The following is a 26,380-nucleotide window of genomic DNA, read 5'->3' as shown; positions in this document are numbered from 1 at the left end:
GAGCAGTTTCAAAGGCTTCTTGGGACTGGGGCTTAAGTGGGCCTTGAAGGATGACTAGAATGTAAATAAATTGGGAGGATATTTCAGAAACAGCAAACAGAGGGCAGAAGAATAGAGGCAGACTCCGGGATTGTAGCTGTGTCACAGAGGACAGCAAGTGTGAAAAGGCAAACATTTGTGACTAGAGCAGAGTCAGAGAGAATAATGAAAAGTGAGTCACTGTGGGGAGGACTTTCCATGTTAATTAAAGAACCTGGACAATGTTCTATTAGGCGCCCCCTGAAGACTTTGGAGCAGAATGTTGACAAGAGCAGAGGGTATTTGAGGTTATTGGAAGTGAAATAGAATGGATTAGAAAGGGAGTGTCAGCCTTAGCAGAAAGTTAAAAACTATTCAGTAATAACCCATTACATACTGTGTACTGAGACCATTTTCCCCTTGGTCTTAAGGATGTAGAGGTAGTTACATGCAGCAGTGTTATCTCTCTACTCCTTGACAAGGACTGCCACTTTGAGGCAGCAATAATCTTTAAAGACCAGTCCCCAGGGAGAATTGGCTAGGGGCCAGGCCATCACAAGATTCCATGTCAGAAAATTGCCCTAACAGGCTACTCATAATGTATTCCAATTTAGGACCCTTTACACTGCAGAGTCATGGAATAGTACTTAAGCTGTTCATTTTAGACAAAAACACACTTCCCAGACACATTAATTACATGTTTCAAAGTTGTATTTAAAACTTGCCTAAGAGGTAGGAGCTTTTGCGTAAACAAAAAATTTTCTCTTGGCAAAAAGTAACCAGATTCTTCCTTGATCTGCTCATTCAAATCTATCAGGTGTTTTATAAGGAACACTAATATTTTTCCAGAAGGACCAGCTGGCATCATATCCGACCATGTTCTGCTAAGGTGACAATTTTTCTTTCTCACACTTCATGCATTCCAGAACATTAATTCTCAAGGTAGGTACCTAGTTCATTCCTCTACCATTTAGGAAGAGCAGTTCTAAAATGAAAGCTCAAAACTCTCCAGAGGGAGAAAAGTCACAGCCACTTTTAATTTGGTATGAGTCAGGCTCCACAGGCTCTGGGGTTTGCTTTGCTGGTTACTAGTTATGTGACACTGAGCAAGTTAATTAATCATCTTGTGCCTCTGCTTCTTCATTTGTACAATAATAGGTCCTACTTAGTGGGGCTCTGGGGAGTGTTAAATGATATATAAAACCCCAACATTGTCTGGCATATAGTAAATGTTATATGTATTAATTGTTACGATATTCTGTGGGTTTTTCTTTGTGTTCCTGTAGGTACTACTTAGCTAACCTATAAACACAATTGATAGTTTCATGTGTGTGTATGTGCGTGTGTGTGTACTTTGCATTTTAAAATGTCTTTTGGTTACTGAGAGTTTCCATAAAAATCATAAATATAAGATGCTCACCATCAATATGGTATACTTCAGCAAAGAAGAAGCTAGGAGCTAGAAGCCACCTTTGATCTCTTTAGTTTACATAGTGTCTTAACTTTTATATTGCTGGTTTCATCCACTGGTTCCCATTAGCAACCAAAGTGGCAGCATGATTTGTGTGTTTATGTAGTGATTTTTTTTTGTAGTGAACAAAAATATTATACTTTAAATATTTTAGTCTTGAATTGACTTTTCCACTAAGGAAACTCAGTGGAAAAAGTCAATGAACTGAGGCACTCAGTTAATTTTTTTTGTTTGTTTTTAAAGGCAGATTCTTGCCTTGTTGCCCAGGCTGGAGTGCAGTGTGCAATCTCGGCTCACTGAAACCTCTGCCTCCTGGGTTCAAGCAATTCTCATGCCTCAGCCTCCTGAGTAGCTGGGATTGCAGGTGTTTGCCACCACACCTGGCTAATTTTTTCTATTTTTAGTAGAGACAGGGTTTCACCACATTGGCCAAGCTGGTCTCAAACTCCTGACCTCAGGTGATCTGCCCACCTCAGCCTCCCAAAGTGCTGGGATTACAGCGTGAGCCACCATGCCTGTCTAGCACTCAGTATTTTTTATTGCTGTTGGGGACAGCAGGACACTTAACAAGTACTAATGAAAAGAAAATTTGGTAGAGTGGAAAAGGCACTGGCTTTGGGCCCCTGGATTGCTACCATGCATGAAGTCAGAAGACATGGCTTTGAATGACAGCTTAAATGCTTATGGACATTATGACCTTGAACACATTATTTAGCCTCACATTTTTCATCAGCACAATGGGGATACTAGTAAGTATATGCCTTATAGGATAGCATTGTGTGATCTAAATGACCATACATAAGGCACCAAGAAGAGTGCTTGGGATATAATAGAGCCTCAGTACGTGTTAGTTCCTCCCACAAAACCAGGCCCCTTCCTCTTGCTGCTATCTTCTTAAGCATTAACCAGCAATGCAACCTCAAGCAAGTTACTTTTCTTATTTAGACCGTCAAGTTTTCTGACACCTTCTCCAAATCAATTCTCTCATTTATTCTTGTTCAGCCTCAACTTCCATTCCCCTGATATCCCCACTAACCGTTTTCACTGACAGCATTGAAAAATTCTCTCACCTTCCTCCTCTCTTACCCTACCTGCATCTCCATCAGTCGTTTCTTCTGGTTTTGGGTACCCTCCTCCCACTGAACACCCATCAAACCCTGTGCTCTGGATTCCATCATTTTTTCCATCCAATCTGTCAGCTTTTTGCTCTCTCACACGTGTAATTTCAGCCTCTCCTCACCCCTGCATCCAGGCTTCTCATACTCTTCCATTTAAAAAAGATTACTTCCTATATTATTCATCCTTTCTCCAGCTATTGCTCTATTTTCTTTCTCCTCAGTTTAGGAGAAAAAAGTGTACATATCATCCCACATCTTCCCCCCAACCCAGCTGTCTCAACCCACTGGTTTCCATTCTTGTCACGCTACTGAAACAACAATAGTAAAGGACATAATTCAGTGGACATATTTCAGTTTCTCAGCTCATATCTTACTTGACTTTTCTATCATATTTGACATTATGAATCTTCCATTGACACCCTTCTTCTCATTCTCCTTCCAGTCTGGTCATTCTTTCTTAGTTACAGTGACTGAATTTATTTCCTCTGTCCCTTAAATATTGGTGTGCTCTAGGGTTCTGTGCTCTCTTTCCTTCTTACTCTCTGCCCTTCTCTTAGAGTAATTCATGTACTTTTATGATTTTTTATTCTCATCGGTATGCTGATGTTCTTTTCTCTCCTCTGTCTGCAACACTTCTTGCCTGTGTTTCAGTGCTATCTATTCAACTGTGTGTTGGATGTCTTCACTTTGGTATTCCACAGACTCCACATGTCCATAAGTGAGCCGTGTTAACCATATCTCTCCTCCCCTCTCCTCTGCTCTCTATGTCTCTCTCTGCACAAGCCTGCACTTTCTCCTAAATTCCCTGACGTGTTTGATGGAACAACTGTCCATCCCATTCACCAAACGTGAAACCTGGGTCAATCCCTGATGCCACTCCCTCCTTTCTTCACATCCAGCCAGTGACATCTGAGCAGAGAACTGAATGACCGGGGGTCAGCCCTATGAAGATCTAGGGGAAGATCTACAGCAGACATAAGACTGAGTTTTCACTTTCATAGTGATGTGTTCTGAGCAAACTGGCCCAGAATTGGCTGCTTCCTACAAGCAGTAATGTTGAGAGGATCATTTTCACAGGAAAGCACTTAAACAGATCAAATAAGGAAAGACATTGGCATAATTTTTTTGAGATGGAGTCTCACTCTGTCGCCCAGGCTAGAGTGCAGTGGCGCGATCTTGGCTCACTGCAACCTCCATCTCTCGGGTTCAAGCAATTCTCCTGTCCCTGCCTCCAGAGTAGCTGTGATTACAGGCAAATGCCACCACACCCAGCTAATTTTTGTATTTTTAGTAGAGATAAGATTTCGCCATGTTGATCAGACTGGTCTTGAAGTCCTGACCTCAGGTGATCTGCCCGGCTCGGCCTCCTAAAGTGTTGGGATTACGGACGTGAGCCACCATACCTGGCCCATAGATTGTTTTTACTGACATTTTCAAACAAAGTGCTGTGAGGTTGTCACTAAAAAATGGATCTTGGATTCTTTGCAGCTCCTCAAATTCCTTTTTGTTCTTTCTGTTAGTTCTTTGCTGGGATGTTGGTGGGGGAAATGGGGGGCAGGTGGAATGGTGGGCACAGAATTTTCCTGACTAAGCTGAAGCTCTCCTGCCTCTTTTACTTGTTCCGAAGACTTTTGAATTTGAGATTAACAACACAACCATCTCCTCTTAAAAGTCTATATAACTTTATCTTGTATATATTTTGTTATTAGATATGTCTTTTAGTAGAGAATGAGTAGGAAGACTTTGGTCTTTATAATATTCAGTTTTATGTGGGTTATATCCTTATTTTTAAAGTTAGAAACTCATAATTTTATGTAATTCTATGTAACTAAAAAGATTGATTTGTTTTTATAATCTATATTTGTATAAGTATGGGACTAGATTACACAAAACAACATTGATCACTGGAACTAAGAGCTTTCTGTTTACCACAGGCAAACAGCTCTTTCCAGTAGAAAAGAGCTGGGCTCCCTCACTGTTTCCTGGCACATGGTATGATATTGAGTTCCATGATTATGCATGTACATTGGGTCGCAACCCCCCTGGCGGCAGAACCTCTATTGTGTCCTTCTTTGTATTGCCCACAGAGCCTGTTGGTGACCTGCACACAGGAGCCCTCCAGTCAGTACTGACTGAATGACTCAAGGCTGCCTCTCTGCAAAGTTGAGGTAAGCAGCTGAGTTCAGTGATGCTGGCTGCATTTTCAGCTATTGGGGCTGCAGTAGCTAGGCAGGGGCTGCAGGCCCTTCTGGCTTTTTAGCCCTCCTGTTCACCCACCATTTACACAGTCTTCCTTTCAGAGCCCCCCTTTCTCCTCCTGCACTTCCTTGAATATTGACTGCCTCTCTGATTTCCCTCACTTTGTCTCTCCCAAATATTAGGGCTGTTTTTATGGTCTGCTAATTCTGTGAGAATGAGGTACCTCTTCTGGGAGGCACTGCCACACTCAATGGCACTGCAAACAGGTTTTTATTGGCTCATCTCCAAGCTCTCCAAGTCATTCTGCCCTCATACTGATTATGAGACACCATCTGTTTATCTTGATTGCATAATAAATTGAGGACTCATAAATGTAGTTGACATCTAAATTAGATCCAAATCACAGTAAGAACAGGATAATGGTCTCCTTTGTCAGAGATGGATGAATAATTACTTTTATAGCTCTGGAAGAAAAATGGGTTATGCAAACAGATACTTCACCCAAATTGGTTTCCTGAGTGACTCTCCATATGTTGATGTTTTTGCTCAGGGACAGGAACCTGCCTACCCTGTTTCAGGGAAAACCAGAAAAGAAATATAATCTGCTTTGGGAGGCTGAGGCGGATGGATCACGAGGTCAGGAGATTGAGACCATCCTGGCTAACATGGTGAAACCCCATCTTTACTAACAATACAAAAAATTAGCTGGGTGTGGTGGTGGTCGCCTGTAGTCCCAGCTATTCTGGAGGCTGAGGCAGGAGAATGGCATGAACCCGGGAGGCGGAGCTTGCAGTGAGCCCGGATTGTGCCACTGCACTCCAGCCTGGGCAACAGAGCAAGACTCTGTCTCAACAAAAAAAAAGAAATATAATCTGCCCAACCCAAGTCAAATGTTAGCCACCAATGTCCTTGTGTTACCCTGCTTTCTGAGGGCCAGAAGAGATTTTCAAAGATTATGAGCACTAAAATAACAGTAAAAAAAAAAGATAGCTGGTAACTTTGGCCTGTTGCCTAGTACAATATAGCTGATCAGAAGGAAATCACAAGGCAGTGGGACTGGGCTAAGGTGCAGCTTGTGAGTTCTCTAGGAATTGTGTGGGTTGTTGCTTAAGAACGGTTCATCAATAGTTTGTTTTTTTTTTTTTTGAGATGGAGTCTCACACTGTTGCCTGGGCTGAAGTGCAGTGGCGTGATCTTGGCTCACTGCAATGTCCGCCTCCCAGGTTCAAGTGATTCTCCTGCCTCAGCCTCCCGAGTAGCTGGGATTACAGGTGCCTGCCACCACGCCCAGCTAATTTTTTAAATTTTTAGTAGAGACGGGGTTTCACTATGTTTGCCAGGCTAGTCTCGAACGCCTGACCTCGTGATCCACCCGCTTCGGCCCCCCAAAGTGCTGGTGCTGGGATTACAGGCGTGAGTCACCATGCCTGGCCTCATCAATAGTTTTAAAAGACTTATTACAATTTCTGGCTAATTTGCTTTTACAGTTAATTCGGAATGCTTGTGATCCACAGGCTATAGTGAATGAGTTGTCCCTGGCATCCCTTTTCCTTATACACATGTTCCACTAGAAGCAAGAAAAACCAAATACAGCTTCTCAGTCTGCAATACGCCACCAGCACATGCACACAGGAGTCCTGTTTAGCTCATTTCCATTTCCTGCGTGCACTGCTGCACACTTGACCTACACACTTGACATACGAAAGTGCCTCTGATCATTTAAACAACTCTACAAGTGTGTATTATTACCCCCATTTTATACAGGAGGAAACTGAGGTTCAGCGTGGTTAGGTAACTTGCTTGGGTTTCCATAGAGGCAGAGGTAGAATTTGAACCCAGTACTGTTCAGCTCATGCTCTTTCTGGAACACTCTCTCACCTCTCTATCTTTTCTTTTTGCTGTCTATGCTCAGATTGTTCTCTCCCTCATAGAATATATTTTTCTTTTTCTTTTTCTTTTTTTTTTTTTTTTTCTGAGACAGAGTCTTGCTGTGTCACCCAGGCTGGAGTGCAGTGGGGCTATCTTGGCTCACTGCAAGCTCCGCCTCCTGGGTTCACGCCATTCTCCTGCCTCAGCCTCCTGAGTAGCTGGGACTACAGGGGCCCACCACCACGCCCGGCTAATATTTCTTATTTTTAGTAGAGATGGGGTTTCACTGTATTAGCCAGGATGGTCTTGATCTCCTGACCTCGTGATCCACCCGCCTCGGCCTCCCAAAGTGCTGGGATTACAGGCGTGAGCCACCATGCCCAGCCAGGATATACTTTTCAATCTTCTGTTTCCCCTGTCAGAATCTTTATCAATCAAAACTTTTGTTTTGAAATACATATATGTATATATTTACAAACACATATAACTTAGGTTTACATCTATATTTATTTATATGCATAGACTTCTAGGTATTTATAGATAGAGACAGATATAAATAAATAAATACATAAATAAATAAAATATGGAAAGATATACTCCCCAAATGGTAATGGTGGCTTTATCTGAACAGTAGAATACTTCATGATTTTTATCTCCATTTTTAGAAATATATTTATGAAACTAAATTTATATTGTTGCTATAATCACAAAGCAATTTTTAAAACATTTCACATCCTTTGAAGTTCACATGTCACTACCTGAATAGAATCTTTTCCTGGTCTCTAAATTAAAGCTCTCTGTCCCTCTTTTGAAACACACTCCCTTTTCCTAGTACGTGTATTTTCTTGAGTCACTTCTAGCATTTTGCTTTGTATTCTGTGTAGCCTCAACTTCCCAGGGCCCACCAACTCAGAGAGGGAAGAATACGACAGGCACAGTTAAAAATAAAAACAGGCTGGGTGCGGTGGCTCACGCCTGTAATCCCAGCACTTTAGGAGGCCAAGGCGGGTGGACTACTTGAGGTCAGGAGTTTGAGACCAGCCTGGCCAACATGGTGAAACCCTGTCTCTACTGAAATGCAAAAATTAGCAAGGTGTGGTGGTGCAGGCCTGTAATCCCAGCCCAGCTACTTGGGAGGCGGAGGCAGGATTGCGCCACTGCACTGCAGCCTGGGCAACGGAGCAAGACTCCATCTCAATAAATAAATAAATAAATAAACAAATAAATAAATAAATAAATAAAACTAGTAACAGAATAATCGTTATTCCAATCTGCCCCCCTTCCCCAATCATGAAAGCTAGGATCTTTCTGCTGTATCCACCAGATCTCAGGCTTGTGTCTCTTCCCCTCTCTGTAGTCTTGGCTGTGTGTCCACCACAGCACTTCCTTTGATGTGAGTCAATCATTACACTCACTCCAGTGTTTGTTTTTGCATGAGGTTGTCTCCTTCCTTTCACTTGGTTCTAGGCTAAGCCCCATTTTTCCACCAGGCCCCACATGGTCTAGGCTCTGCCTCCTCTCTTCACTTTGCTGAAGTGGTGGGACAGTCTTCTCCTATCCAGGTTTCACTTTTAAAAAGTTATCCCTTCCTCTTGTTTTCTTCATCTCCAATAAAGCCTAGCATGGAGTGACTTTTGTGTTTGAGTTTTTCCTTTTGTTTCTTTTTTTTTTTTTTTTTGAGACGGAGTCTCGCTCTGTCGCCCAGGCTGGAGTGCAGTGGCGCAATCTCGGCTCACTGCAAGCTCCGCCTCCCGGGTTCACGCCATTCTCCTGCCTCAGCCTCTCCGAGTAGCTGGGACTACAGGCGCCCGCCACCACGCCCGGCTAATTTTTTTGTATTTTTAGTAGAGACGGGGTTTCACCATGGTCTCGATCTCCTGACCTCGTGATCCACCCGCCTCGGCCTCCCAAAGTGCTGGGATTACAAGCGTGAGCCACCGCGCCCGGCCTTCCTTTTGTTTCTTACAGCATCCCTCCCCTGCCACCTTGCCTAGGGGAATTTGTACTGAACTTGGTCAGGAGTCAGAGTAATCTGTCTCAATATCTCCCTCTCCTCAATCAGGGGCTCCAGACAAAAGGATGCTCGACTGCTTTCTCTCCTGTCTGGGACATCAGGGTGTGACCTTCATTCTATAACTTATTCAAGTGTCTCTCTCCTGTGTAGCCTGTCAGCCTTCATGTCTCCAGTCATTCTCTTCCTAGACAGACTTGTCTGGGATGTTCAGAACTGGAAGTTTGGTGGCTTGCCCTGACATGTCCAATACTCAGTAGGCAAGCAGAACTTACCCTCTTTGGGCTCTCTGCACTGTGTGCTCTTCTAAGCCACGCAATCAACTTCTAAGACCATAAGAGGGGTGCTAAGCACCATTCAGCTTTGTATGTCCTGAGGGAACTAACACAGTTGCATAGGATGGCAAGAAACCTATACATTTTTGCGGAATAAATTAATAAAATCTATTGACTTTTGTGCTCTGCTTTTCTCCCTTAACATTATTGCAGCAAGCAATCAAATAAAGGTAATTAGTCCCAGTTTGTTCTGCACTAAGTATATCACACTGTGATTCTGATTCCATAACTTAGATCTGAGTTTTAGAACACTGAGACAATCACAGTCGTCCCTTCGTATCCACAGGGGATTGGTTTCACATCTGACCTCATGTGATAGGTTGCAGTCAAAACCTAGTTAAAACTTTGTTTCATGCACAAAATTATTATATAAAGTTAACTTCAGACTATGTGTATGAGGTGTATATGAAACGTAAATAAGTGTTGTGTTTAAACTTGGGTCTCATCCCATAGATATCTCATTATTTATATTTTGAAATATTTCAAAATCCAGGAAATTCCGAAATCCAAACACTTCTGGTGCCAAGCATTTTGAATAAGGGATACTCAACCTAATACCTAATATAATGTAAATGCTATGTAAATAGTTGTTATACTGTGTTTTAAAAAACTTGTGTTTTTTTATTGCTGTATTGTTATTTTTAAATTTTTTTTAAAAATATTTTCAGTCCTTTGTTGGTTGAATCCACAGATTTGGAACCCATGAATACAGAGGGCTGACTATATACATAAAATTCGGCCTCTGAAATTATGCAATTTAATATAACCACAAAGTTGCACACTCGTCACACTGTCTAAAATCAGAACATTTTTCATCATGCCAAACATGAGTGACACATATTAGCTGTCACTTCCATCTCCACACCTTCCCCCTGCCCCATGAATCTATTTTGGGTATTTGCCTATTCTAGACATTTCATATAAATGGAATCGTACAATATATGGACTTTTGTATCAGATTTCTTTTACGTTGTGTAATGTTTTCAAGGTTCATCCATGTCATAGCATGTATTGATACTTTATTCCTTTTAAATGGCTGAATAGTGTTTCACTGCATGGATATACCACACTTTGCTTATCCATTCATCCATTGGTAGACATTTGGGTTGTTTCCAATTTTGGGCCATCATGAATAATGTTGGGAACATTTGTGTATATGTGTTTTCCTAGGGACATATGATTTCAATTTTCTTGGGCATATACCGGACCATATGTTTAAGTTCTTAAGGAATTACCAAAATTGTTTTCCAATGTGGCTGTGCCATTTTACATTCACAGCAGCAATGTATGAGGATTCCAGTTTCTCCATGTTTCTCTTTTTGAATTATCGCCATCTCAATGGATGTGAAGTGGAAAATCAATTGGCCATGGATACCTGGGTTTATTTATGGACTCTCACTTCTATTCAATTGATCTATATGACTATTCTGATATCAGTACTACACAGTCTTGATTACTGTGACTTTGTAGTAAGTTTTGAAATAAGAAGTGTGAGTCCAACTTTGTTCTTTTTCAAAGTTGTTTTGGCTATTCTGGGTTCCTTGCATTTCCATGTGAATTTTATAATAAGCTTGTCTGTTTCTGTAAAAAATGCAGTTGCAACTTTGATTTGGATTGTGTTGAATCTGTAGATCAATGAAGGGAGTATATCCCTCTTAACAACCTTTAGTCTTCCAATCCGTGAACACGAAATGTAATTCCACTTACATAGGTCTTCTTTAATTTCTTTCCATGATGTTTTACAGTTTTTAGTGTATAGGCCTTGCACTTCATTTGTTAAATTTATTCCTAGGTATCTTATTTTTTCTGATGTTATGATAGATATAATAATTTTCTTAATTTCTTTTTAGTATATAGAAATACAGTTGCTTTTTGTATATTGATCTTGTATCCTGAATGTTGCTGAGATAACTCGTTAGCTCTGATGTGTGTGTGTGTGTGTGTGTGTGTGTGTGTGTGTGTGTGTGTATTTCTTAGGATTTTCTATATACAAAATCATGTAATCTGCCAATAGAGAAAATTTCACAGCTTTCTTTCCAGTGCAAATGCTTTTTATTTATTTTTCTTGCACAACTGCTCTGACTAGAAATGCCAGTACAATGTCAAATAGAAGTGGTGAAAGTGGGCATCTTTGTTTTGTTTGTGATCTGAGGTAGGGAGGGGGAAGATTTCAGTCTTTTACCATTAAGTGTGATGTTAGCTCTGGGTTTTTTTTTTTTTTTTTCTGTAGATACGCTTAATCAGGTTGAGGATGTTCCCTAGTTTATTGGTTTTGTTTTTGTTTTTTTTTTGGTTTTTTTTTTGTTTTTTTTTTTTTTTTTTTTTTTTTAATCAGGAAAGGGTGCTGAAGATTACCAAATGTTCTTTCTGCATCTGTTAAGGTGATCATATGGTTTTTGTCGTTTATTCTTTTCATATGTTGTCTTACGTTATTTGAGTTTCGGTTGTTGAACGGTTTAACCTTGCATGCCTGGCAAATAGCTTAACTATTCATGGTGTATAACTCGTTATATCTGTAGTTGGATTTGGGTTGTTAGTATATTGTTCAGGGAGTTGTGTGTGTCTGTGTATCTATGTATGGTCCATAAGGGATATTGGTGTGTAGTGTTCTTTTCTTGTGATGTCTTTGTTGGGTTTTTGTATCAGAGTAATACTGGACTCATAGAATGAGTTGGGAAATGTTTCTTCCCCTTCTGTTTTTTGAAAGAGTTTGAGAGGATTAGTGGTAATTCTTTAAACATTTGGTAGAATTTACCAGTGAAGTCATCTGGTTCTGGGCTTTTCTTTGTGGGACATTTTTTGATTACTAATGAAATTCCTTTCCTTGTTATAGGTCTATTCAGATTTTCCTTTTCCTCTTGAGAGAGTTTTGGTAGTTTATGTCTTTCTAGAAATTTGTTCATATGAATTATCTAATTTATTGGCATACAGATGTTCATAGTATTTTCTTATAATCTTTTTTATTCTATAGTGATTCTCTCTCTTTTATTTCTGATTTTAGCAATTTGAGTCTTCTCCCTTTTTTCTTAGTCAATTAGCTAAAAGTTTGTCAGTTTTGCTGATGTTTTCCAAGAGCAACCTTTGGTTTTGTTGATTTTCTCCATTGTATTCATACTCTCTCATTCATTTCTACTCCAATATTTATTTTGTCTTTATTTTTGCTTGCTTTCAGTTTAGTTTGCTCTTCTTTTTCCAGAGTCATAGGCAAAAAGTTAGTTTCCTGAATTGGGGTCTCTTTTTAAAAATATCTGTATTCACATTTCTCTCTAAGCATTGCTTTTACTGTGTCCCATAACTTTGGTACATTTTATTTTTGTTTTCATTCATCTCAAAGTATTTTCTAATCTCCCTTGTGATTTCATCTTTGACCCATTGGTTATTTAGGAGTGTGTTGTTTAATTTCCACATGATTTTGAATTCCCCAAATTTTTCCTTCTGTTATTGATTGACTTTAATTCCATTATGGTTGGAGAAGATATTATATATGGTTTCAGTTCTTCTGAATGCATTGAGACTTGTTATATGGCCTAACATATTCTCTGTCCTGGAGAATGCTCTATGTGCACCTGAGAAGAACATGTATTTTGCAGTTGCTGGGTGGAGTGTCTTACTTATATGAGTTTTAGGTATTCACTTTTCACCTGGTTAAACATTATTCATTATTTGAGTCACAGGTCCAAAGGATTTCTTGTGTCAAATATTTCTTAATCCATCTCCCTAAGTAAAATGTAGTTTCTTCATCTGAACTTCTATAATTCTGCCAACACCTATAACTGTATTATAACTTTTATTCTAATTCAATCTTTCTAAACTCTGATGTTATGGGTTTCTTTGTGCAGAGCCATGTTGTAACTGTATCTCCATATCACTGAAACCTTACTTCTAGTGGTAACTTTAAAGCATGTCATCGAAAGGCTAAAAGAATCTGCTGGTTATTGAGCACTTCGTCAATCCAGAGCCATAAGCTACCTACAGTGGATTATGGATAAGGAGAAGCAAGGCGGTGCACTCTGCCTCTGGGGAACCTACATTTTAGTTAAGAGATCTACAAGATACCAATGTAGGAAACCTTTAAGACAAAATTTGACCAAGTGCCAAGATGAGGGCACTAGGGGATTGGACTTGTTCACTTTGTCTCTCTCCCCATGCATGGGAAAGAGGCCTGTGGAATTGTGAGGCTGGAACAGCCCTCAGGATTTCTGATTTCTAGCCATCATCCAGCCTGTGCTTGGACACTGTCACTCACAGGGAGACGCCCCGACACTCCCATTTAGGACTTGTTGATGGTTGTTTGCCAACTTTGGGCAGAGCAGGAAAAATGAATTGCCCTTTAGCTACCACACACCCTTCGGTCTTCTCCATAAAATAAACCATAAGTCTGCAAAATCATGTGTAAAGTCAACAGGGAGAGGAAAGAGCTGTAGTCATAAGTTCTAATCCCAGGGGGATATGTCAAAGGATGCTTGCATGAGATATATATATATATGTTTTTTTTTTTCTTTTCTTTTCTTTTATGAGACAGAGTCTTGCTCTGTCACCTAGGCTGGAGTGCAGTGGTGCAATCTCTGCTCACCGCAACCTCTGCCTCCAGGGTTCAAGCGATTCTCCTGCCTCAGCCTCCCAAGTAGCTGGGATTACAGGTGCCTGCCACCACGCCCAGCTGATTTTTGTATTTTTTAGTAGAGATGGGGTTTCACTATGTTGGTCAGGCTGGTCTTGAACTCCTGACCTCAGGTGATCCACCTGCCTTGGCCTCCCAAAGTGTTAGGATTACAGGCGTGAGCCACCGCACCTGGCCAGCTTGCATTATATTTTGATTTCAGATAAGGAAAGTCAGATCAAGTGACTGTGAGAAGGTCACTTCTTTCTTCTCCCTTCCTTCCTTCCACAATGCAGCCCCTAAAAGTGGCAACATCTTGTTTTAAGGGGAAACGAAAGGAATGTTTTCTGAGACTTATTCTCCTAGTGCCTACCTGTCTGTGAATATTCTGGGAAGGTCTGAGGATGAGATTTGGAGATGTGGAGATTTGTAGAGGCGAATTCATCTCACATGCCAGTTAGACACTTTATTCTGTCTAATTCAGGACAAAGACTGATGATTTGGGGAGCTAATCAGGGGATTCTTTTCAAGAATACAGTGTGATGAAGAAGGTTATCAAGACAGACTGCAAACTCTTTTCTCTAGTAACCTCTGAGAATAGAATCATAATGTGAAATACAATACCTGCAATTATGGTAGCACACATTAAATAAAACAGGAGGATAATATAAGAGCAGGCCCACAGTTGTATATATTAGTGGACTAAATGAGTGATATCTTTATTGTGATCATCATGGTCACATTTATTGACAGTCAGTTTAGGGCAAAACACTCCTGGGAGAGGGGAGCGTCAAGCCATCTGAAATTGGAAGGAATTAAAGAGTTAGAAAAGGAACAGAGCAGGTGTCCTGGTATAGAGTGGACTTGAACAGGGTGGAAGAATGGGCGATCTTTGGATGGGAAGAAGGGGAGAAGAAAATGAGGGTGAGTAAAAGGCCACAGAGGTTGGAATGTGTAAGATACACATTTCATCAATGCAAAAATACCAGAAGGTGGCAAACCTGGACTTTGGTAGAGGCATGGCACAGGAAAATTGCTGTTCGTAGGTCCACATAGGTGTGTCAGCTTCCAAACAATATTAGCTCACTAGGTGCAAATGAATTATCCACATTACTCTGTTCCAGGCAATAGCCCCTATTGAGCTAGTGACAAAGGTAAACCATCTCTGACTCATCAGAAATTCTCTTCCCAAAGAGGTAAGGGGAGAAAATGGGAGTGGTAGGCCAGGAATGAGGGGCAATTCTGGTTGGCCCAGGGTGAGTCACTTTCCCTAATATTCCTACCAGGAGATCAGGCCATGAGCTCTTGGCTCTGCTGCTCATTCTTGTCACCTTTCCCCCATATTCTAGCTCCCTCGGGTCACTCATCCTATCACTTTTCTGATAGGGCCCTGGAGTTGTACCCTCTCTAATTTTATAGATAGGGACCCTGTGGCCTAAAGAGGATTGGGGCTTGCCCTTCTTCCTATAGCACAGTTGGGACTAGGAGAGGGACCTCTTGGCCATCAACCCCTTGCATCTGCACTCTGTTCTCTGCCATGTGACTGAACTCTTTTAGTCTTCATGCCAACTGAGAGGCAAATGAGACACAAAACAGGACATGGAAAAACTTGAAGGGGCTGTACCTTGACTGCAAAGGGCATCGGGGTACATGCGTAGAGGCAAGAAGAGTTTAGGGGCAGCAGGTCATCCTACATGACCCTATTCTCAAAAGAAAATCAGCCCCCATAATCCAGTTTCAGGTCTCATATTCTAAAACCTAAACTCTGAACTAACAAACATTGTGATTCTTTCATAGATGTCTAATATTTACTAAACAAATATTGGGAATTGTTTTCAAATTTTTGTTTTCAATACCCTCTTTCAAATACCCCTTATAACAGGGTTCATATTTCTCTCCCTGAATGTTATGAGGCTTCATCTTTCCTGCCTCTCCTCCTCCAATGACCATGTGGCAATCATAGAGGGGGTCTTAGATAGTATTCCTGTATCAAAGGAAGTATGTCTAAGGAATTGGAGGGTGCTGGTCTTTAGCCTCTGATTGATAAGCACTTCTTATTTATTTAATTTTTTTTATAGAGATGGGGGTTTCACCCTCTTGGTCAGGTTGGTCTTGAACTCCTGGCCTCAAGTTATCTCCCTGCCTCAGCCTCCCAAAGTGCTGGGATTACAGGCATGAGCCACCATGCCCAGCCTTTGATTGATAAACACTTCTTTCCTCTTCATTCTGTAATGCAACCCCTAAAAGTGGCAAAATCTTGTTTTAAAATTTTGTCTGTCCCCTCCCCCAAATTTGGCATATTGAAAACAAGATATGGAGCAATAGTGACTCTGAGAGGAGAAGAGGTGTAGTGCAGGACACAAGAAGCTCCCCGCTGGTGAAATCCTGTAATGTCTTTCTTTCAAGTCCCCCTCCCTGCCTTTGTCTCCTGATAAGGTGTAAGTTCTGCCTTTTCTTTTTCTTTTTCTTTTTCTTTTTTTTTCTTTTCACAAAGTCTTTGTTGCTTCAGGCAAACATCAGAAACTGAATCTGCTGGGCTGTTGGTTGGACTGTGGTGGCCTCTCTTTATCCCTGTCTTCCCAGACCCCTCTAAGTCAGGTGCATTCTATATCCCCTTAGGCTAGATAGACGTTCTATGGATGCTCCTGTCTGCATGAGGAAGGGAACTCCAACCTCCCCCAAGTCCGTTAATTTTAAACATTTTGGTCTTTTTCTGTATAATTTGGGATTGGTGTACCAGAAATGACTAAACACCTGTGGTTTTCTGAGAGTGATCCTGGGACTATAATTTTCTGAAATTAAACAAGGCGAAAAAAAAAAAAGAGAGAGAGAGAAGAAAAGAAAAAGAAAAACAGAAACTCTCATCATGGCCAGATAGAGCCAGAGATTTGTGAGAAGACGAGGCTTAAAGAGTAAAAGGCTATCAGTGTGCGAGATGGGTTGAAAAACAAAAAGTAAAAGATGAAATCCGAGACTGCTACTCTCGCGTAGAAGTTGCAAAACCTCCTTAGTGATGTTGGGAAAATTCTTTTCAGTGAAAAGTCTCTTATGGACCTGTTAAAAATATCCCAAGAGCAAAACAGCAGACCCCCCACCTTTAAAGGAGGTGTACCTTTTGTCACTTAATGCCTGCCTCTTTCAAATCCAACCTTCATTGCTTTGTGACGTTAAAACATTTCTTCTTTGCCAGCTGGCATGATGCTAAACTTTATCAGCAGGGGGCGCTGGAGGGCTAATTTCTTTGGCCAATGGCAGTGGTTTCTTGCCCTCCAGCTTCAGTTGCCCAGGATGCTGCTTGCCAGTTTTGACCCATAGTTTCCTGCCTGCTAGCCCCAGCTGCTGACTGTGGATGAGCTCCATCTAGGGCAACCCAGTTGAACATCTCTGCCATCCAGTAGCTGCAATCGCACTCTCTCAAAGGAGGTCTGCATCCTAGCTTTGGGGCGGGGCTCCCTTCTCTTCCAAATTAGTACTTTTCTAAGTAGTCTCCCTCTGCCTAGGATGTTCTTTAGAGTTCTCTTCGATTCCCTTGTAGTAGTTACTTCTCTTCAAATAGTCAATACGTCTTTATATTAAACTTGCCCTGTTCAACTTACTGTGGTTGCTGTCTCCTGACTCTCCTTTCATGGACCATGATGCCAAAAATGCAATTACTAGTAACAAAACCATCCCTATTAGGTGAAAGGTTTGATAGTTTCAAAATCAAGTGATCATAGGGAAATACATGGCCTTAATATTACTAGGAATTAAAAGAGGCAGAACCAATTTATTCAGCCAGAAATTATGTCTATGAATTTTGTACTTAGAATTGGTATTAAATCATTATATGATTTAATGGCAGTGAAATGAAACACTTACAAATCTTTGGAGACTGAGATTTCTGGAAAGATAGAGATGACCCTCCCCTTTCCTCTAGTAGCATCTGCGCCAAGAACAGCCTAATACCAGAAAGCCTCCATCTCTTAAGATGTCACGACCCTTAACTGTTAGAAATTCATTGCCATCAGGCTGGACGTGGTAGCTCACGCCTGTAATCCCAGCACTTTGGGAGGCTGAGGTGGGCAGATCACTTGAGGCCAGGAATTTGAGACCAGCCAGGCCAACACAGTGAGGCCCTGTCTCTAATAAAAATACAAAAATTGGCTGGGTGTAGTGGTGGGCACCTGTAATCCCAGCAACTCAGGAGGCTGAGGCATAAGAATCGCTTGAACCAGGGAGGCGGAGGTTGCAGTGAGCTGAGATTGCGCCACTGCACTCCAGCCTGGGTGACTGGGCGACAGAGCAAGACTCTGTCTCAAAAAAAGAATAAAAAAAAAAAAAAAGAAAGAAAAGAAAAGAAAAAGAAAAAGAAAATGTAGTGCTATCAAATTAAGAAAATGGAAAAAGCTGCACCAGTCCGTCTATCAGATTAGGGCACTCAATCACCACGTACAGAATGCACAGCTATGAAATACTCTAGACCAGTGCTGTCCAATAAAAACGGGTGAGCCATCATATGATCCATATGTGTCATTTTAATTTTTTTTTTTGAGACAGAGTCTCACTGTCAACCAGGCCAGAGTGTAGTGGCATGATCATGGCTCACTGCAGCCTCAACTTCCTAGGCTCAAGCGATTCTCCCACCTTAGCCTCCCAAGTAGCTGGGACTACAGGCGCATGCCACCACACCTGGCTAATTTTTCTATTTTTATTTCTTTGAGATAGTGTCTGACTCTGTTGCCCAGGTTGGAGTACAGTGGCACAATCTCAGCTCACTGCAACCTCTGCCTCCTGGGCTTAAGTGATCCTCCCACCTCAGCCTCCCGAGTAGCTGGGACTACAGGCATGTGCCACCACACCCAGCTAATTTTTGTGTTTTTTGTAGAGATGAGGTTTCTCCACATTGCCTAGGCTAGTCTTGAACTCCTGGGCTCAAGCGATCTGCCCGCCTTGGCCTCCCAAAGTGCTGGGATTACAGGCATGAGCCACTGTGCTTGGCTTAATTTTTAAATTTTTTTGTAGAGACGAGGGCTCACTAAGTTGCCCAGGCTTAAATTTTCTAATAGTCAACATTAGAGCCCTAAAGAGAAACAAGTGAAATTAATTTTAATGATATATTTATTTAACCCAAAATATAAACAAATTATCTCAAGATGTAATCAACATAACAATGAGATATTTTGTTTATTTTTATTTTTTATTTTTTAAAGTATTTTTTATTTCAATAGGTTTTGGGGGAACAGATAGTGTTTGATTACATGCGTATGTTCTTTAGTGGTGATTTCTGAGATTTTGGTGCACCCATCACCCGAGCAGTGTACACTGTACAATTATTAATTATTAATGAGATATTTTACATTCCGTTATTTGTACTGTCTTTGAAATCTGACATGTGCTTTATGCTTGTACTTCTCAGTTCAGACTAGTCACATTTCAGGTGCTTAATGGCCAAATATGGCTAGTGACTGCTGTACTGCCCAGTTCTAGAATAGGATTTGACCACACATACTACTTAATGGGAATGACAATTTGAAAGACCATTTAAAAAAACAAACTGCATTACAAAACCAGACTTCTGTGGCTTTATTGATCATATTAATATTGTATTTTAAGACCATTTTCTTTTATTGGATACAGATAAACATATTTGTGATTATGTGTATTTTTTTAGAAATCCAGATTTTCAACTCTGTGTTGAGCAAGTCTTATAAGAGCCATTTTTCCAACAGGATGTGTTCACTTTGTGTCTCTATGTCACATTTTGGTAATTAATGCAATATTTCAAACATTTTCATTTTTTTTTTTTTTTTTTTTTTTTTTGAGACAGAGTTTCGCTCTTGTTGCCCAGGCTGGAGTGCAATGGTGTGATCTCGGCTCACCATAACCTCCACCTTCCAGGTTGAAGCAATTCTCCTGCCTCAGCCTCCCGAGTAGCTGGGATTACAGGCATGCACCTCCACGCCCGGCTAATTTTGTATTTTTAGTAGAGATGGGGTTTTGCCATGTTGGTCAGGCTGGTCTCGAACTCCCGACCTCAGGTGATCCACCTGCCTCGGCTTCCCAAAGTGCTGGGATTACAGGCGTGAGCCGCTGTGCCTGGCCACATTATCATTATTATACCTGCTATGGTGACCTGTGATCAATGATCTTTGATGTTACTATGCAATTGTTTTGGGTGTCCATATAAGACGAGAACCTAACGGATAAATGTTGTGTGTTTTCTTTTTTTTGGTAGGGAAGACAGGGTTTCACTCTGTTGCTTAGGCTACATTGCAGTCACACGATCATGCCTCACTGCATCCTTGACATCCTGGGCTCAAGTGATCCACCCACCTCAGCCCCACAAATATGTGGGACTATAGACTCGAGCCACCACATCTGGCTAATTTTTTTTATTTTAATTTTTTAATTAATTAATTAATTTATGTATTTACTTATTTTGAGATGGAGTCTTGCTCTGTCGCCAGGGTGGAGTACAACGGCGTGATCTCGGCTCACTACAACCTCCACCTCTCAGGTTCAAGTGATTCTTCCGCCTCAGCCTCCCAAGTAGCTGGGACTACAGGCACGCACCACCACACCCAGCTACTTTTTTGTATTTTTAGTAGAGACGGGGTTTCACCATGTTGGCCAGGATGGTCTCGATCTGTTGACCTCGTGATTGTGACCTGCCTTGGCCTCCCAAAGTGCTGGGATTACAGGCGTGAGCCAGCACGATTGGCCTGAATTTCTTAATGTTTTCCTTCACTGTTTGGGCATTTAGGACCTTGTTAAAGAAGCCCTTTTGTCTCCAGAGCTCATGAAGATGCTCTCCCATAGCATCTTCTAGGTTTTAAAACATTCAGAGCTTATTTGCTGTGTGGTGTTGGTAAGGGTTCTAATTTTTCTCCCCGCAACCCAGATAACCAGGGTTACCCAGTTAACAGAGCTTTAGAGTCCACGTTGCTTTCCGTTGCTCACACCTTCACTGACTGCTCTGTTCATCTGCCTATCTCAGAATCACACCCTTTCTCCAGGACCACTCTCCTTCTGCTGGAAGTACGTTCTTCAGTGAGTTCCTTGAGTCTCACTCTCCTGAGTTTCCTGTTGTGGTAAATTCTGTTTCCCATCTGGAAATGCCTTTACCATGAGCAGATTCTTGAACAACCATCAATTTCAACTCCTGATTCTAAGCTAACAGTGAAGAGTCCCAAGTCACACTCACTGTATCACATGGCTTCCGGCTCCCACTGTGGCCACTACAAAGTCTACTCTCAGGCTCAGCGTCTGCTCTCTGTAATCTGTGCTTTTTCCTTGGCTGCATTAAAGATCTTCTCTTTGCCTTTGGTGTGCTGCAATTTCATTATGATATGGATGTGGATTTCTGTGCTTCCTGATTCTGCGTATTCAACCTCCACTGAAATGGGTGACTTATGGTTCCCAGGTCCCTCCTTCTTCCCTCTGCCCACCCGAGCCTGGGCATCTTACTGTGGGGTACAGTTGGGTGAAGGAGCATGATAGAAGCACCCTAGAAGAGATGATTGGTGCATTAGAAGCTGTCTGCCAGGTCTCAGTTGTGTTATGCTTATTCTCTGGGTAGCCCGAGGCAACCCCTGAGGAAGGCAGGTATTACTACAGTCAGAAGAACTGCTCCAGGAATGCATTCCTCCCCAGAAAAAGTCTCATATCTAAACTGAGAGTAATTCACGTATTATGGGACAATTTTCCAAACATATATATAAATTACAAACCACACCTCTTTCCCACCTCCAAAGTTGTGATGAGATAGAAGCAAAACTATAGCACCAGCAAAACTAAATAAAACTTTGTAATAAGGCTTTAAGTGCCCTGAATCTCTTCCAAAGATCAAGATGAACCCTAGAGCTGCAATTCCACAATCCACCAGATCCTGGGACTCAGGCCATATCAACATGGTTATCTAGCTGGCATTCCAACCCCAAGAGGTTTCTTACTTGTCTGTTGCTTTCTTATTATCAAGTCCTCACTTAGGTTCTGTGTTCCTTTGCAGCCCAGACCACCCTAGACTCCATACAGCACCTCTATTCCAGCAGTATACCAGGGTCTATTAAAAGAAATCCCGAGAAACAACCCAGATGGAAAGGGCCCTGTGGCGTTCTGTTGACCATTGTCATGACTCTGTGGGGCTCCAGACCATTCTTGAGGATACGAGGGTGACAAGCCACAAGGTGCACAACCAGCAGTGCACAAGGTGAACTTGAATACAATTCAGAGTCTGCCAAAGCCCTGTGGCAGTTTTAGCCGAGAAAGGAAAGGGAGTTACTGTGTGGCATTCAAGATGGACTGAGTGAAGACTACAGAGAAGTTTCCTAGGACTGTGTGGAGATGCCAGATAAATAACCTCAGGACTACTGTGTGAAGTGGGCTGGGCTAATACTGACTGCAGGACTCTTAAGTCATCATCTTGCTTACTGTCATAGTTTACTGGTGCCTACCAGGAAGGTCCTTCTTCTCCACCTCCGATCACTGTGTTTCTCTTTCAAATGTCTTTTGCAGTGGTTGTCTATGACAACTCAATCATTGGCGTAACACAGGGTTTGGTATCATTCTTAAAGTTATCTGATTGCATTTATTTCACCCTTGGGACATAATGTGCAAGACCCTAGGATGCTGGAAACATGGCTCTATCCAAGCCCCGAAGGCCTGAGAACCAGGGAAACTGATGGTGTCACTGTCAGTCTAAGGCCAAAGGCCTGAGGACCAGGGGGGCCACTGGTATTAAGTCCTGGAGTCCAGGGGCTGGGGAGCCTGGAGTTCTTTTTTTGGAAGATTGGGTCTCACTCTGTTGCCCAGGCTGGAGTGTAGTGGTGCAATCTCAGCTTACTGCAGCTTCATCCTCACAGGCTCAAGTGATCCTCCCACCTCAACCTCCGGAGTAGCTGGGACTACAGGTGCATGCCACCATGCCCGACTAATTTTTGAATATATATATATTTAGAGACGGGGTCTCACTGTGTTGCCCAGGCTGGTCTCAAACTCCTGGGTTTAAGAAGTCCTTTCTTCTCAACCTCCCAAAATGTTGGGATTACAGGCATGAGCCACTGTGACCAGCTGGGAGCCTGCAGTTCTGACGGGAGACTAAGAGTGTATTCCACCTCCAGCAGATAGATGGACGCAGATCACCTTTTCTCTGTTTTTGTTATCTCCAGGTACCTGGCAGATTGGGTGGTGCCCGCTCACATTAGTCCACTCATACTCTCATGCTGATCACCTCCGGAAACACTTTCACAAACACACCCCACAATAATGCTTTATGACGTTTCTAGGTATTCCTTAACTCAGTCAAGTTGACATCTAAAATTAACTGTCACACTATTTAATATAGACTGTAGGCAATACATCTATAAAAGGGAGTATACAAAGAGGAAATCAGCCCCCATCTCCCTGGAGTTCCATGCCTTTATTTTGAAAGTTAAACTCTGAATTAGCAGAAGTCCTTAACATTTGACTTTATGTACAGAAATATGACCCTCTTTGTATATTTTCAGTGTTTACTGGACACTGAAGTTACATAAATTTATATTATCAGAAACCTCTTTCAAATAGCCTTCCAAACTTTGCTAATACAGACTCATCAATCATAGCCCTAAACGTAAAACCTAAATTATAAAATTTCTAGGAGAAAACATAATAGAAAAAAATCTTTATGACATTAGGGTAAGCAAAGGTTTCTTAGTTAAGACACCAAAAGCATAATCCATAAAAGAAAAAATCAGTTACTTGGACTTCACCAAAATTAAGAACATGTGCCTTCAAAAGACACTAAGAGAATAAAACACAAGACACAGACTAGGAGAAAATATTTGCAAATCATATATCTGATAAAAGACTTTTTATAAGGGATATGGAAATAATCCTCTGAACTCAACAGTAAGAAAACACACAGCCCAATTTTGTAAAAAATGGGCAAAATGTGTGAAAAAACACTTTCATTGAAGAAGGTATAGGGATATCAAGGAAGCATATGAAAATACGTTCAATGTCATTAGTTCACAAGGAAATGCAAACTGAAACCACAATGAAATACCACTTCACATTCATTAGAATGGCTAAAAGTAAAAAGACTGACCATACGAAGAACTTAGGAGAATGTGAAACAATTGTAACTCTCATATTTTGTGGGTGGAAATGCAAAAATGGTATAGTCACTTTTCGAAAAACAGTTTGACTGGTTTCTTACACAGTTAAGTATATGCTTTCCATTCAACATAGTCACTCTATTCCTAAGTATTTACCCAAGTGAAATGAAAACCTATGTTCACACAAAGATCTGCACGTGAATGTTTGTGGCAGATTTATTTGTTGATTACAAAAAAACTGGAGACAAACCAAACGTCCCTCAGCTACAGAATGGATTAAACTGTGGTACATCTGTAAATGTTGCTAGAGGGAATGTAATTTGATGCAAACACTTTGAAAAACTGTTTGGCAGTATTTACCAAAGTCAAATGTCCTCGAAACATACCCAGCAGAAAAGGCTTGAATAAGAATGCTCATAGCAGCACATTTGTAATAACTCTGGAATAAAGAGTCTGACTCAATTTTTGATGTTTTACTATGACAGCTTTCAAGCCCCATCACTCCCCTTTCTCATTTTCTCCACACCTGGACATGCCTACAGGTAGCTCATGGTGCTCCCTTCCTTGGTGCAGGCGGGCAGTTCAAACCACACAAACTCCAGCCTGTGGGAGAGGGATCCTTCATCCTGGAAGCGCCTGCCCTCTGCCCAGCCACTATAAAAACCAGAGCCACGTGCCCCTTCTTTTACTTGAGTATGGGCCCTGCTGTCCCCAGAAAGCCTCATTACGTGAGTAGCAACTCTTCAAATCCTCCTGATGAGTGTGTAGCATCATCAGTCTGGAGCTCCGAATCAATCTTGGGTGGTTTGAAGGGCTGATAACTCCCATCAACAGTGCAGCAGCAAAGCAAACCCCAAATTGGAAACTACTCAAATGCCAAGGCAATAGATGAGGATACAAATACATTTTTTGCATATTTGCCCAGTGGAGCCTTTGAAGCAATGAGAATGAATGAACTGCAACTGCACGTCATCTCGCAAACATAATGCTGAACAAATGAAACCAACACAAAAGAATATATTCTATATGACCGGTTAGCATTTTTAGAAGCTAACTCATAATGTTAGAAGTCAGGAGAGTTACTACCATACTTAGGGTGGTAGGTTACTGGAAAGGCACACAAAGTGAGAACTTTTTGGTACATCAGCTGTATTTGAAAAGATAAAAATAAATCTGAGTGAGATGGGAGAGGCAGGAGAGGATGATCGGATGCTCCAGCTCTCTGAGTGAAGTTCTGACTCTGCCCTATTGGGCTGCGGTATTTAGAATGTGAACCAGTCCCACCCAGTGGACAAATGTAGAAGTGCATGTAAAGGCTTAAAACACAATAGCAAGATGACTAGTCTGTCTTGGGAGTCTCTGATAGTCGCAGCTAATTTTGGGTGTGGGTGCAGATCCTGGGCTCAGAAATGAAATAGAGTAGGCCGGGCACGGTGGCTCACGCCTGTAATCCCAGCACTTTGGGAAGCCGAGGCAGGTGGATCACGAGGTCAAGAGATCGAGACCATCCTGGCCAACATGGTGAAACCCCGTCTCTACTAAAAATACAAAAAAAATTAGCCGGGCGTGGTAGCGGGCGCCTGTAGCCGCAGCTACTCGGGAGGCTGAGGCAGGAGAATGGCGTGAACCCGGGAGGCGGAGCTTGCTGTGAGCTGAGATCGCGCCACTGCACTCCAGCCTGGGCGACAGAGCGAGACTCCGTCTAAAAAAAAAAAAAAAAAAGAAATGAAATAGAGTATCCAAGAAGAGTCTGAGGCCAGCCTTTCTGTCCTGCTACAGAGAGCTGTGTTCGCCAGGCTGAGGGAGACAAATGACTTCTCTGGTGGGAGGGATAGGAAGCAGAGAGAAAGGTGGACCCTATCCCAGCTGAGGGCTCCACCATCCCCAGGCATTGTTTGCCTCACCAGGAAGTCCAGCTGGATTAGGAAATCAGCTTTACTCAGGTGCTAAATGCTAATCTCATAAAGTAGGTAGTAATCCCCATTTTCCAGGTGAGGGAACTGAGGCCCGGGTAACTTGACTTGTAAGTGGCAAAACTAACGTTTGAATTCCAGTACATCTGGGTCCAAAACCCATTTCTAAATTATGATACCCTATGTAGAGTGTCTTAACCTTTTGTTTTGTTTTGTTTTGTTTTTTGTTGAGACGGAGTCTCGCTCTGTCGCCCAGGCTGGAGTGCAATGGCGCAGTCTCGGCTCACTGCAACCTCCACCTCTCTGGTTCAAGCAATTCCCCTGCCTCAGCCTCCCATGTAGCTGGGATTACAGGCACATGCCACCACGTCTGGCTAATTTTTTTGTATTTTTAGTAGAGACGGGGTTTCGTCATGTTGGCCAGACTGGTCTCGAACTCCTGACCTCAGGCAATCTGCCCACCTCGGCCTCCCAAAGTGCTGGGATTACAGGTGTGAGTCAAGGAGCCCGGCCGAGTGTCTTAACCTTTTTTGTGCCCCCACCCCTACCCCCAGCAGTCTGTTGAAGCCTATGGGGCCTCTCTCAGAATCATGTTTTAAAATGCATAAAATAAAACACATATGATTATCAAATTCTACTGAAGTTTCTAAGAATGTCAATCCCATTGAAATAGTTACCAAGTTTTAAAAAAATTGTAGTATAGTGTGTGCTATTTATGTGTATCTTTATTAATGCCTTAAATACAAGATCTAGCAGTGGGTCTGAATTTC

At 41.8% G+C, this 26,380-nt stretch overlaps 1 protein-coding gene across 1 annotated transcript in view; it reads left to right on the top strand.

Annotated features, from left to right (window-relative positions):
• The window catches only part of ACKR2 (atypical chemokine receptor 2), a 56,170-nt gene that overhangs the window by 5,359 nt on the left and 24,431 nt on the right, over positions 1-26,380 (top strand). The window contains exon 2 of the mRNA XM_003256922.4: positions 4,695-4,775. Coding sequence (XP_003256970.1) covers positions 4,744-4,775 — 32 coding nt within the window. The 5' untranslated portion in view covers positions 4,695-4,743. The remainder of the gene's footprint in view (positions 1-4,694; positions 4,776-26,380) is intronic.

This window comes from Nomascus leucogenys, chromosome 4 (genome assembly GCF_006542625.1).
Source record: "Nomascus leucogenys isolate Asia chromosome 4, Asia_NLE_v1, whole genome shotgun sequence".
Taxonomy (NCBI): Eukaryota; Metazoa; Chordata; class Mammalia; order Primates; family Hylobatidae; genus Nomascus; species Nomascus leucogenys.
This window is presented reverse-complemented; position numbering and strand designations above follow the sequence as displayed.